Consider the following 14,322-nt stretch of genomic DNA (forward strand, 5'->3'; position numbering starts at 1 on the left):
AGATAAACCACATACGTTAACATTGTCGCCTATTGGATTTTATTTGGAATGTACCACTATTACTACTACTACTACTACTATACTGCTATAACGACTACTACTAGCTGCTGCTACTACTACACTGGAGTAGGAAACCGGGGGGGGGGGGGGGGGGGGGGGGGGGGGGTGCAGCAGCGATGTTTTTATATATATTTCTGTGTGTGTGTGTGTGTGTGTGTGTGTGGTGTAAACTCGGAAGCCCACGTTTAGTGTCACATTAAAACCAAATTGCGTTTTCAAAGTGTGTCAGTGTGTATCTATATATATATATATATATATATATATATATATATATATATATATATATATATATATATAACAACAACAACAACAATAACAACAACAACTACTACTACTACTACTAGGCTACTACTATTACTACTACTACCACTACCACTACCACTACCACTACCACCACTACTACTACTACTATTACTACTGCTGATGCTGTTGTTGCTGCTACTCCTACTACGTACTGTTATTTCTATTGCCACTGCAAAACTGAGTTTCATGCAGTATGAATGTTTGTTTTTTTAAGTCATAATAAAAACATTGTTAGAGATTGAAAGTATAATTGTGTGAAAAGGAAACCAGTAGAGGGGTCCACGCCAGACGCTGTAAAAGCTAGCTGTAAAAACTCGTTTTAGCAAAAGCTAAAGTTCAGTCGCCAGTGCATCAAACGTAACGGCTTGTCTATTAACTGCATACTGCGGCAACCGGCCTCAGTGACGCAGTGGTTAAGCCATCGGACTACAGGCTAGTAGGCACAGGGTTCGCAGCCCCGTACAGAGCGAGTTCTTAAGGGCTCATTTGGTAGGTGTAAGGCCACTGCACCCTCTTCTCTCTCATTAACCACTAAACAACTAACCCACTGTCATGGACAGACAGCCCAGATAGCTGAAGTGTGTGCCCAGGACAGCGTGCTTGAACATTAATTGGATATAAGTACGAAAATAAGTTGAAATTAAATACTGCGGCATGTTAGGATTCATGTTTTTAGAGCTGCGTACGCCGTGCGCCTTTCTACCTGTTTGGTTTCTTGTAGTTTTACTTATAAGCAAACTCCATTATGCATCATTCTGTATTGCACTCATGTACATCATGGTGCATTTTTTTTTCAAAAGACATAGTATTAAAGTTGTAGATATTTGACGGAATTTTAAAAACTGTTTACATGAATATACTTTTGAAATTATTTGGATTACAAGACAATTAATATTAATATATTTGTATACACATAACGTATTTACTTTTAATAATATGATTCTGTGTGTGATAGGCTCCTGGTTGTCACAGATTTCTGCATACGAGTATTCATATCCTTTACACTTTTATTCTCTGCATACATTTCTTGCTATCTTCCACTGTCATATTTGTCTTTATAAGCTCTATCGCTTCACTCTTCTATTGGTTAAAAAAGCTCCAACAGCGGCAACCAACAAAACAGGCATAAAAACAAAGCTAAATAATGATAATACCCTAGCCAAGATAAACAAGAAAGCAGAAATAGGGTCCAAAGTAGCTGTTGCAGCCCCCAAAAGAGCCAACAACTTACCTATTAGGGCAGCAGCCATTAAAAGGCTAGGAAAACAAAGTACCAAAAGCCCCCTAAAAAGTAGATACCAAACCGCCGCAAACTTTCTAAGAACAAAAACAACCAAAAATGTTCTACCAACAAAAAAGATAAGGAAGACTAAACCAACAGAACCAACACCTGGTGCCCAATCACCCGCAAGTAAGTCAACTCACAAGCTCGTGCACTACCCCCTCTTCTACACCCACCACCACCACTCCTACCCAAACCCTACCTAAAAACCCCAATCCAACTGAAAATCCAGGCAACAACCACAGCAAATGGCTAGTTAGACTAAACCCACTCCCACCCCAGAAAACAACTAGAATAGCACTTCAAGCGGGAAATCCCCAGCTAAACATCAAAGACGTCACAGTATGGACAAATGGATACTTACTAGTTACAACCTCCGTCTCGACCAGCCGCTATATCTACATTCTAGGTCGCCGACATACGCTCCTGACGTACGAACTTAAACCCACTAAATGTCACCAATGCCAACAATGGGGCCATGGAGCCAACAAATGCCGCAGCCATCGAAAACAACAAACATGCTACAGATGCGGCCAGAAACATGCAAGGATCTCCCGCAACTCCCCCTGCACCCGCCCAATTCAATGCCCTAACTGCTTGAGTCGGCACATGGCCCACGACGACAAATGCCACTACTACCAGAAGGCACTACGGCAACTAAACAATAAAAAAACTACTCATAAGCCAACCAAAAGAAAACTTCATAAAACCAGCCCCTGTAACAGCCAATATCTCCTACGCGGACAAAGTAAAAAAACCAAACGAAATAACCCAAGTCAGTGAATTAAAATCAATGATTGAAACGCTATTTATTGAAATAAACAACATTAAGAACAAACTTACAAGCCAATAAAACGCTTATCGAAACTAAAACTAGATAAAATAAACCTAAACCTAAATTAACTACGGGATCGAATATGGGAGACAAGTCTCCATCGCCCATACTCATAAACATAACTCAAATAATAAGGGCCTTAGCGTTCTCCAGTGGGACGCTAAAGGCCTCCATTCAATGGGACATGGTGCTGAACTCATTCAACTAATTAGCACCAGTAACAACAAGCCAAACATCATTTGCCTACAGGAAACCTGGCTAGGAACATCCAAAAATAAAACTAAGAAAAATAACAATAAAAATAATCTAACCAAACCATTCAAAATACCAGGATATACAAGCTACTTTAAAAACAGAGAAAACAATACTAGAGGTGGACTAGCCACACTAATAAAAAATAATATACCTCATTTAGAAATAAAATTCCAACCTAACAATAATAATCTAGAAATCCTCGGCCTAACCATACAGCATGATACTAAGAGCAGCAACGTCATCAACGTATACAGCCCGCCAGGTCCGGAGCACAATAAATTAAAATTAAATGACTATAACAAACTTATCAGCTCGAATAATAATAATAATGTAATCATAGTAGGAGATTTTAACTGCCATAGTAGCTTATGGGGAAACCCCACCACAGACTTTCAAGTCGACATGTTAGAAACCTTCATCAACAATAACAACTTAGTCTGCCTAAACGACGGTAACATCACCTTTATCTCTGATATCAATGGAAGCACTTCAGCCGTCGACCTAACAATTACCTCAAACAATATAGGAGCTAACTCAAGTTGGGAAGTCTTGGAAACTCTTAATAGTGACCACTTGCCCATATTAACTAAATATAATTGTAATGAAACTTTCATAGAAGAAGAAATATTTACACCTAAATTTAACTTCTCAAAAGCTAACTGGGCAGGATTCTCCAAAGAATGCCTAAACCTTAAAGTTAATATCGAACTAAATGTTAATGAAGCTACTAACGAACTCACTAATAATATTCTTAAAATAGCAAATAAACATATACCAATAACTAACCCTTTAGGAAAAATCAACCAGTCAGCTGGTGGACTGAAAAGATCAAAAATAAATGTAATCTCAGAAATCGTATGAGGAAATTAAAAAAAAAAATTGACAAACCAGAATACCACAACAAATACAAAATAGCTAAAAACGAAGTCAGCAAACTAATAATTACAGCTAAACAAAACAGCTGGCAAAAATTATGTAGTGAAATAAATAATAGAACAACAGTTAGGGATATGTGGAAAAAAGTTAAAGCCATCCAAGGGCATCGCGCCATACCCACAGTCCTTCAAAAACATAAACCAGCTCTTTCTAACAAACAAAAAGCTAACCTACTCAGCAAAACCTTCAGCAAAAATAGCAGTAACAAAAACTTTCCTAAAGAATTTCTTGATCAATTAAAAAAAAACAAAAACACTACCCACTAATCAACCAACTGAAACTAAACAACCCAATAATGATAACCTTGAATTTAACCAACCAATAACCTTAATTGAACTTAAAACAGCACTCAAAGCTAAAAAAAAAGTACTGCAACCGGACCTGATAAAATTAGTTATACTCTCTTAAAACATATGCTGGACTCAGCACTAGAGGTAGTGTTGTCGCTATTTAACAAAATCTGGAGAGAGGGATCCATGCCCGAAGCGTGGAAACATGCTGAATGTTTTAGTCTTCCTAAAGCAGGCAAGGATCACTCTCTGCCAGGTAGTTACAGACCGATAACGCTCACTTCACATCTATGTAAAACCTTAGAAACTATTATAAATAAACGTCTCAATAACTATTTACTAGAAAACAACCTTATAGCAAATACTCAAAGTGGATTTAGATCTAAACACTCCACCATTGATCAAATAGTTAGGCTACAAAATACTATTAATGACGCTCACAGGAAATCCAACAAAGTTATCGCCATATTTATAGATATTGAAAAAGCCTTCGACATGGTCTGGAGACAAGGACTACTAACTAAACTTAATGATAAAGGGATAAAAGGCAATATGTTCAACTTCATCAATACTTTTATACATAACAGATCTATAGCAGTTAGAGTTAACGGTCAATACTCAGAAAAAACTGATATACTAAACGGAATACCACAAGGTTCGGTCCTCTCACCAACCTTATTCAACAGATTTATAAATGATCTAACCACGGCACTTAATGTCAAAGAAAAACCAAACCAAGCCTCACCACTAAATACAGCACTATTTGCCGATGACTGCGCCATCTGGCGAACAGGCAGAGTAACCTCAACTGTCTGTAAAAAAAATGCTACTCGATATGAACAGACTTAATCAATGGGCACTAACTTGGGGCATTAAACTATCTGAAACTAAAACCGTATTTATGATCTTTAGCAAAATAAATATACCAGAAGAAGTTCAGTTAACTTCCAATGGCAAACCAATACCTAGAGTCAAAGAATTTAAATTTCTAGGAGTCATCTTTGACTCAAAATTAACATTTAGACCTCATATTCTAAACCTAATTAATATATATAAAAAACCCACTAAATCTACTCAGGGCTATATCAGGCACGAGTTGGGGATCGCAAACTTAGGCAATGCTCATGGTATACAAAGCCTGCATACTCTCCATACTGGATTATGGAGCACAAGCCTACAGCAGCGCCACCCCATACTTACTCCATAAACTAGACATAATTCAAAATCAAGCTCTTAGAATAATCGCTAGGGTACCAGCTAATACTAATGGACAAAGTTTATGCCACTGGACTACCGCAGAAAACTTCAGCACCTTAAGTACTATCTTAAAGTTCACTCATTTGACCATGAACACCCAGTGCAGGAACTTACTCCAGTGGCTAAACAGGTGTAATCTTAAAATCTAACTTAAATTTAGGCAACTCCTTTGTTACTACAGCATATAATATAGAAACCGAAGTAGGAATAGATGATATACCAGTGGCAATGCACACCCTAAACCAACCAGTGTACTGCCACACACCTTACCTAATTAAAACAGCTACGGATAAAAAACCCTTCCCTCCTTTCAAAAAAATCCTGTATGAAGCTTGTGCCAACGAAAACTACCCGGAGCACACCCACATCTTTACAGATGGCTCCAAAAATCCAGATAATGGCAGGGTTGGTTATGCACTGGTAGAAGAGAAAATTACCTGGCACCCTAAATTAATCAAAATTGCTAGGCTGTCAGATAATCTCTCAGTTTATACAGCAGAACTGACAGCCATTTTAGAAGCACTAAAATGGATCAAAAACACAAAATACTCAAAAAGTGTAATCTTCTCCGATAGTCTCAGCTCTATACAATCCATTCAATCTAACAGAACCACTAGACCAGATATAACCTCAGCCATCTACAAAGAACTAAACGAGCTAAACCAACTAAACTTAGATGTAACAATAGAATGGGTCCCAGCTCATGTAGGTATTATGGGTAACGAAATTGCAGATTATGGGGCAAAAAAGCCACTGACCATCAATGTTAAACATAAACAAACTATCCCACTAGGCATTACTGAACTAATTTCAATAGCTAAAAAACAGCTATTTTGTTCTATGGCAGGAAAGCTGGGACCAAACAAAAAAACTTCTGGCATTACAACATTAAACCTATGGTTAACTCAGTTAGGCCTAAACATAAAAACTCTCTAATCGATAAAACAATAATTAAACTTAGGATAGGAAACTCAATGGCACTTAACAACTGTCTGTCTATTATAAATAAAAGCTCACCTAATTGTCAATGTGGCACGCCAGAAGATATGAAACACTATCTCCTGGACTGCCCATTGCATAATAATCATAGTGGGCAACTACTAAAAATACTTAACATTAGCAACCCTGCCACCATAATACCTAATATCCTACTACAACCAGATAAACAAACTAAAAACGAAATCTTTCACGCACTCTACCAGTTCGTACAATCTACCAAACCTAAGTTATAACAACTGTCACCCCTTCAGCCACTGGGAACAGAATTGCCACCATGCCGCACTCGACCACGATTAGCATGCCAAACCAGTGGTTGAACACCAGACAGCAAGATATATAAATAAAAATAGGGAAAATAAATAAGGAAATATTAACCACTCAGCTAAATAAAATTAACATTATGCCACCATCCACCCTCTGAAGAGATGTTGCCACCCTGTTGCACTCGACCCGATTAGCGCTTCAAATCGGAGGGTGGCTCTGGTGGCAGATTAACCAGTTATAGCACTAAATCTATAATAGTAAAATAAGATCACACATTTCAATGGGAGATTGTCGTGTTATATTTAATTAAAGATATATGCTATAAATTAATAAATAAAAATACCTCACTAAGTGGTCAACCAGAGGACGAACCAGGGTCACTAAAAACTCTTAACCAAAATAGAACCAAATAATTTATGCCATCTCTTTTCCAGAACCATCAGTTGACCGACTAAAACCAACCAACGACCAGAACTGTACATACAATGTAAATAAAATGTTAAAATGTTATTATGCACTTATATGTATGTATGGTAGTAGATACAACTTCCTCCACAGCAGACCAAGGTGAGTAATAGTCACTACAACAGATTAGACGACTGCCATTAAGAAAACAAGATACAAGTAAGATTAGCTAACCAATTATCTAAGTAAGTAGATACTCATAATCTCCTAGGGGGGCCTGGGCGGGACTGGGAGGCATACCTATCGATACTCGTGTGAATGAATTGTACCTACTACCAAAAATTATCATATGCAAAGCACTAGGCTTTTTTAAACTATTCATACTATAAGGGAAATCCCCTTCAAATTAGATAGCTAGAATAACTAATAACCCCCCATCTCCTTGCATTCACTATGCAATTCAAGGAGAGGGGGGGGGGTGGCTTTGATCAGCCGTTGGAAACATAGAATAAGGACTCAATACAGTAGGAACAACCATAACATAAAATATAGGCAAACACAAACATAGCATGCACTCTCAACATACCATAGGGTGCATTGACTAATGATAACAATGCACCCGTCCATACATAAAACCAAAATAATGGCCCAGCACGTACTCCAATAAGGAGTCGGACAAAAGAAACCGGCTCCGAGTACACCACTGCACTGCACCCAGAAGGGACTGGACAAAAGAATACCAGCCCCTTCCCCTAAACCCAAAATAAAACTTTCCTTGGTGCTGGCAGGACCTTGGGCAAAACGGACGAACTCACTTCACCTCCATGGCAACAGCATCCACCATCAAGCTCACCATCACCGGCTCTACCTCGTCCGACATACACAATTGCTCGAGTCTCCCCTGGGTTGTCATGCCACGAACAGAAGAGATCAGGCCCTTTCTAAGGGCCCTATGGGCAACCTAGGGAGACACCCTACAGCACCAAGACGGTCATAATAAAGAGCCACTTTCGGAATACTAAAAGCAAAACCTATTGGCTCTCCTCACTATTTCAATTAGAACGACCATCAAAATTGCGCCAAATTTCCTTCATGTAAACGCGCACCTCTTCCTCTTTGACATAATCCTACGGGACTTTCAAAACTCCATAGCACCAATTACACCTCGCCTGTCACCAACATTGGACTGCTGGTGCTCCCTTGCACTTGTCAGTGCAGGCGTCCCTTCTCTAACCCTCCCCCAACTCTTTCCTGTCCTGGACAGAGGGAACCGGCCAAGGCCGGTCCATGTCACCAGGATAGGCGTGTGCTACAACAGCTTGCTCTGAATGTGCACATAAATCTCTTTGTCATTGTCATTGTCATTGTCACTCTTCTATTCTTTGCCAAGTCGCATTTCAATATTTCTTTCTTAGCCGGTGAATTGTTACTTACAAACTGATTCTATTTATATTCGGGAAAAGCAAAGTAGTGGACAACAGTCAATGTATACGGTGCCTGTATTTTGTACATACATGTATATTATTAAGTATGTATTACACATTTCGAAATGACTTCGGTACAAATTATGACACTAAACTATCAAGGACTGGGGGATCCAGCAAAAAGAAAAGATGTATTAAATTATCTGAAACAAAAGAAATATAATATTTATTGCCTGCAAGATACACATTTCATTAACGAATTGGAACCATACATAAAAGCACAGTGGGGCTACACGTGCATTTATTATTCCTACTCTAGTAACCACCATGTTAAATAACAATTTTGAGTGTAAAATTAATAAAACTAAAACGGATATATTATTCTGGGATATAGATAATACAACAATAATGCTACTAATTATTTATGGACCAAATGAAGATAACCCTACTTTTGTTTTTGATGTTCTGAAAAATAATGACCACTTTATAAATGAACAGTACATAATTTGTGGCGACTTTAACTTAGTGTTAAATCAGGATTTGGATATAAGTAATTATCTACATGTAAATCATCCTAACTGAAAGAAAATATTGTTATATAATTTACAAGTATATGATTTGGTTGATCCGTTAAAAGAAGTGTACCCAACATTAAGAATGTATACACGGAGAAAGAAAAATCCTATTAAGCAAGCGAGATTAGATTTTTATCTGATCTCTAACAATTTTATGACAAATGTAGAACACGCAACAGCTATAGATCTGACCATGCAGGAGTGATTTTAAAATTTAAACTAAATACTATTAAAAAAGGTACAGGTTTGTGGAAATTTAATACTTCTTTATTAAAGGACAAAAAGCATGCTAAGATAGTAAAATAAATAATAAATAATATAAAAATGCAATATACTGTCCCGGCATATAATATAGATGAAATAAACACAATTCCAAATGACACATTTCAATTTACCATTAATGATCAACTTTTCTTGGAAACCCTATTAATGGAAATCAGAGGGAAAACGATATCATATTCTTCTGCCAAAAAAAAAGGGAAAAACAAGAACTAGAAACTAAACTGTGAGAAGATATTAAAGCGTCAGAATTAAATGCAGCCATAAATTTTAAACAAATAGGACAAAAACAAAAATTGTTAGAAATTAGAAAAAGAGAAATTAAAAGGGCATTTTATTAGATCTAGAGCTAAATGGGTAGAAGAAGGAGAGTAATCTTAAAAATATTTTTATAACATGGAATCAAAAAACTTCATAGCAAATTAATTTCCAAAATAGAATTAGAAAACGGAAATTTAATCACAGACCAAGCTGAAATATTGAAAGAAACAAAACGTTTTTATGAAAAACTGTATTCAAAACAGGAATCAGAATGTGAAAATATGACAAAATTAATAGAAAACTGTAATTTTAATATTCTCTCTTATAGGCCTAAAGAAACAGCAGAGTTGGAGGGAGAATTAACGTACGCTGAAGCTTTATTATTTCTTAAAACTATAAAGAATGAAAAAAGTCCTGGTTCTGATGGATTTCCAGCAGTTTTTAAAATTCTTTTGGCTTGATTTTGGGGCACTTTGTAGTTAGAGCCATCAATTATAGTTACAGTATTCAAGAAATGTCACATGTACAAAAATTAGGCATCATAACCTGCATACCAAAAGCAAACTAAGCAATTAAAAAAAAATTGGAGGCCACTCACCCTTTTAAATTATACTTATAAAATAGCATCTGGTTGCATTGCAAATAAGATAAAAACCGTATTGGACAAAATTATTGAAAAATATCAAACAGGATTTATAAAGGGAAGATATATAGGAGAAAATATAAGGTTGATATATGACATTATGCAATACACAGAAACATATAAAATACCAAGTCAGCTATTATTAGTCGATTTTGAAAAGGTGTTTGACTCCTTATCCTGGAAATGTATTCAAAAAGTTCTAGACATTTTTAATTTTAAGTTCACGAAAAACCTGGATACAAACACTGTATAAAAATTCACAGTTTCAGCTGTAATCCAAAATGGACATCTATCAGAACATTTTAAGTTATACAGATGCTGCAGGCAAGGCGATCCGTTATCGCCCTACATGTTTATAATATGTGCAGAAATACTTGCCATTTTAATACGCAATAACAAGAATATTAAGGGGATTTATGTTGATGGAGAAGAATATCTTATTTCGCAGTATGCAGATGATACTACTTTTATTTTGGATGGATCTGCCGACTCACTGTACGGCACACCTACTACTCTAGACTGTTTTGCAAAAATGTCAGGTTTGAAACTAAATTATTCTAAATCAAAGACAATATGGATTGGCAGAAAAAAAGTTATCAAATGAAGTCTTTCATCATACTAGATGGAAATTAAAATGGGGTTCAACTAAGTTTACTTTATTGGGAATTCGCTTCTCTTTAAATTTAAAAGATATAAAGATAACTTTGAACCAAAAGTATAGAAATGGAAAGTACAATGAAAATCTGGAGTGCACGAACATTGACATTATTAGGCAGACTCACCGTCTTAAAAACATTAATAGTACCTAACATAATAAATTTACTAATCCCATTACCAACTCCATCTGAACAACTAGTCCAAAAGTTAAATAAAAGATTTTATAGTTTTATATGGGAAAAATAAAATATCAGGAAAAAGGTTTTAACTATTCATTAAGAGAATGGAAAATATATTATAACATATCCTTTAAATGTACCAGAGATACAACTTTGCGGTGGTTTCAGTATAGAATATTGCATCGAATACTAGCAACTAACTAAAAAAAATTATATACTATTCACTATATAGATACCAATAAATGTACTTTCTGTAATCTACTACCGGAGACAATGGAACACTTATTTTATGATTGTCATTTTGTTAAAAAAAACTATGGAAATCTGTTGCAAATTGGATAACAAATACTTTGGATGAACATATCGTTATCTCAGGTTTGCATAATGAAGCAAATAGCAGTGTAGTAAATAGGATGATTATTAATATAAAATATTATATTTATTCTATGAAAATGCAAAAACAAAAGTTACGATCACTACAACGAACAATTAAAAATAAATGAGAAATTCAAAGGTGTATTCTACTTAAAAGCTGTGAATACGAATATTTTGAAAAATATTGGAAGAAATGGTATAATTTATTTATTGACAATTTTTCATGAACTTTTTCAACTGTAGTTTAACATACTGGCTCAGAGACGAACATTAAAAGAGAAAAATTGCTGCACCGTTATTCTTTTCTGTCTCGTCTGATAATCTTTTTTCCCCTTTCTTCTTTCTGTTCTTTCTTGCTCCCAGAAATAATTAACGCAAATTACTGACATGTATAAAAACTATGTACATGAATATTTGTGTGTATGTGTGTGTGTGTGTGTGTGTGTGTGTGTGTGTGTGAGAGAGAGAGAGTAGGTGAGTGGATGAGAGAGTTTTTGAATGCAGTATATGTTTTAAACATGTAAATATTCTGTATAGTTATGAAATATATTTAAAATATTTGTAAGTCAGTGAGTTCAGGGCTCCTCAACCCTGACACTGCCTAGTATTTCTGGGGACAATAAAATTTACTTAAACAAAAAAAAAAGAAACAAAAATTATTTTTTTTACGAACCCCCCCCCCCCAAAGTTCCCTTTGCATTCCGCCTCATGTCATTGGGCCCCTCCCCTCAATGGATTTTCTAGATCCGCCACTGACTACTGGTAGTGCTAAACCAATTAAAGAACATCCGGCTGGGTCAAAGTTCGAGGACTTTTGATAGAGCAGTTACTACCACAAGTCCTGCCATTGGTGATAAATGTGACAGTGTTTGTTGTTATAGGTTTCATCTGGACAATAAATGTATGTAATTTTATTTCATCTAGTAACTGTGTCAAATAGCCTTGTTCTTGAAACATGTATAGGGTACCTGTAAAACCAAGTACTACAATTCTGTACAAGACAAGGGGTATTGCAAGGTTCCATTTTCTTCAGTTAATACGTTGAGGGAGGGGTTGTAGTACTGATACTTAACAGTCATAGTTTGGTTGATATATTGCATTATAGTATGTTTAACTACACACGTTAACATGTCGCCTTAGGGAGTTTATTTGCTATAGCACAACGACTGGTAATGGATCGTAGTCATAACGGCCCCAGTACTAAAAGGCCTTAACAATAATTGGTCAAAACGGCCCTAAAAAGGTCAAAACGGCCAAAGTGAAAAAGTCAAAACGGCCCTTAACAAAAGTCAAAACGGCCAAATTAAAAAAAAGTCGTTATGACTTTTTTAATTTGGCCGTTTTGACTTTGAAAAAAGTCAAGACGGCCTTAGATATAATACTTTAAAAATGTATTTCATCTACACTAAGATAATGGTATAAATCAGTTTAAGTTATAGTTACATCATCCTTTTACGAGAGATTCGTCTAGTTAGACCACGGTTATTGCGGCCGTTGAGTAACGCAATAACCATGGTCTAACTAGACGAATCTCGAGTGATGAATAAATGTTTAACCCGTCCTCGAAAATTTGAAGTGCCCCGGAAAAAAAAAAAATGTTTAGCAGGTGAATACAATGCATTTATTGGTTTTTAGTGGGGAACGTAATTTCTTGCTCAAAATCAAAGGGACCGACACTAAAGCGTGGTACAATAATTATTAAATTAATTGGGGATAGGCACGTTGTGGCCACTAAGAACTTATTCAGGCGATATGCACTCACTCGGAGGGTCTATACGGTCCACTACCCCCTTTTTTCTTTTGATTATTAAAATAACTTGTGGGGCGGGAACGTTACCCCCCCCCCCCCCCCCCCCCCCCACTTGGAACTCGCCCGGCGATATATGCACTCGTCCGGGAGGCACGGGCGAGTCGGTCTTTTTAAATACAAGGTCAATTGGTGGTCTTAATTATATTAGTAAATTGTGGCCCCCTGGTGAGCAGCGCCACTAGGAACTCGTTCAGACGATACGCACTCACCCAGAAACCCTTGACGGTCCACTACCCCCCCCCCACCCCCCACCCCCTTCTGTGATTGAATTATTAAAATAATAAATTACAGGGGTGGCACGCACACACCCCGACGAGTAGCGCCACTTGGGACTCGTCCGGGTCGGGGTATCAGTGTTGTTAAATAAAATGTTAATTGGTGGTCTTAATTGCAATAGTATATATATTGTGTAGGCTAATAAATTGTTACCAGTGATTCCGTTGTTTTGGTTGTTTTTATATATATATTTTTGAACTGCCTGTGATATAGGCTTAGGCTATATTGATTACTACGTATTACTAATGGGAATTAATTTAACGTGATAGTACCTATTGGCCGTTCTGAACATTTCTTTTGGCCGTTTTGACCATTTTCTTTGGCCGTTTTAACTTTTTTCTTTGGCCGTTTTGACTTTTTTCTTTACATAATAAAGGGACATAATTTTTTCACATGAAAACATTCTTGCCTATTTTGTTATCTCCCTTTAATGACAAGAAATATCACCAGACCAAAATTATATTACTTTATCAAGTCATTCTGTTTATAAATAAAAGTAGAAAGATTAAAAATTAGTGCATTTAATTTTTTAATTGTTTTTGGTGTATTTTACCTAAAATAATGCGTCTGCGCAATGATTTTTTATGCTTCGCGCGCATTTCCGGCATTGGTGCACATGGTCGACTCCGTAAAGTGAGGAAAGAAAAAAGGTTTCGCTTGAACAGAGATGGATCAAATACCTGCCGCCATGGATAGACACTTGGACGTGGTTCAGTGTCACAGGGGTAAGTGTTAATTTTGTAGGCTTTAGTATGCAACTGGTATCTATGGTAGGTAGTTAAAAGACGGTAAGACCCCAGAGAAAAGGGCACCGCCGTTAATTTGATGTTTACGGTCTTGTTACGCAAGTTTACACAAACAAAACAATAGCACGTGCCAAATTAAACGAAAGGGTTATATTTAAGCTTATCATAGTTAACGTTGACGGTGTTGTGTATATGCGTATTTTAATTATTA

At 36.5% G+C, this 14,322-nt stretch overlaps 1 protein-coding gene across 1 annotated transcript in view; it reads left to right on the forward strand.

The window, feature by feature from the left end:
• Positions 1-13,966: 13,966 nt before the first annotated feature.
• Positions 13,967-14,322, forward strand: part of LOC121371799 (methylosome protein 50-like) — a 68,409-nt gene continuing 68,053 nt past the window's right edge. Inside the window, exon 1 of the mRNA XM_041497954.1 lies at positions 13,967-14,090. Coding sequence (XP_041353888.1) covers positions 14,033-14,090 — 58 coding nt within the window. The 5' untranslated portion in view covers positions 13,967-14,032. The remainder of the gene's footprint in view (positions 14,091-14,322) is intronic.

The sequence above is a fragment of the Gigantopelta aegis genome, chromosome 4, assembly GCF_016097555.1.
Source record: "Gigantopelta aegis isolate Gae_Host chromosome 4, Gae_host_genome, whole genome shotgun sequence".
In the NCBI taxonomy this organism is placed as follows: domain Eukaryota; kingdom Metazoa; phylum Mollusca; class Gastropoda; order Neomphalida; family Peltospiridae; genus Gigantopelta; species Gigantopelta aegis.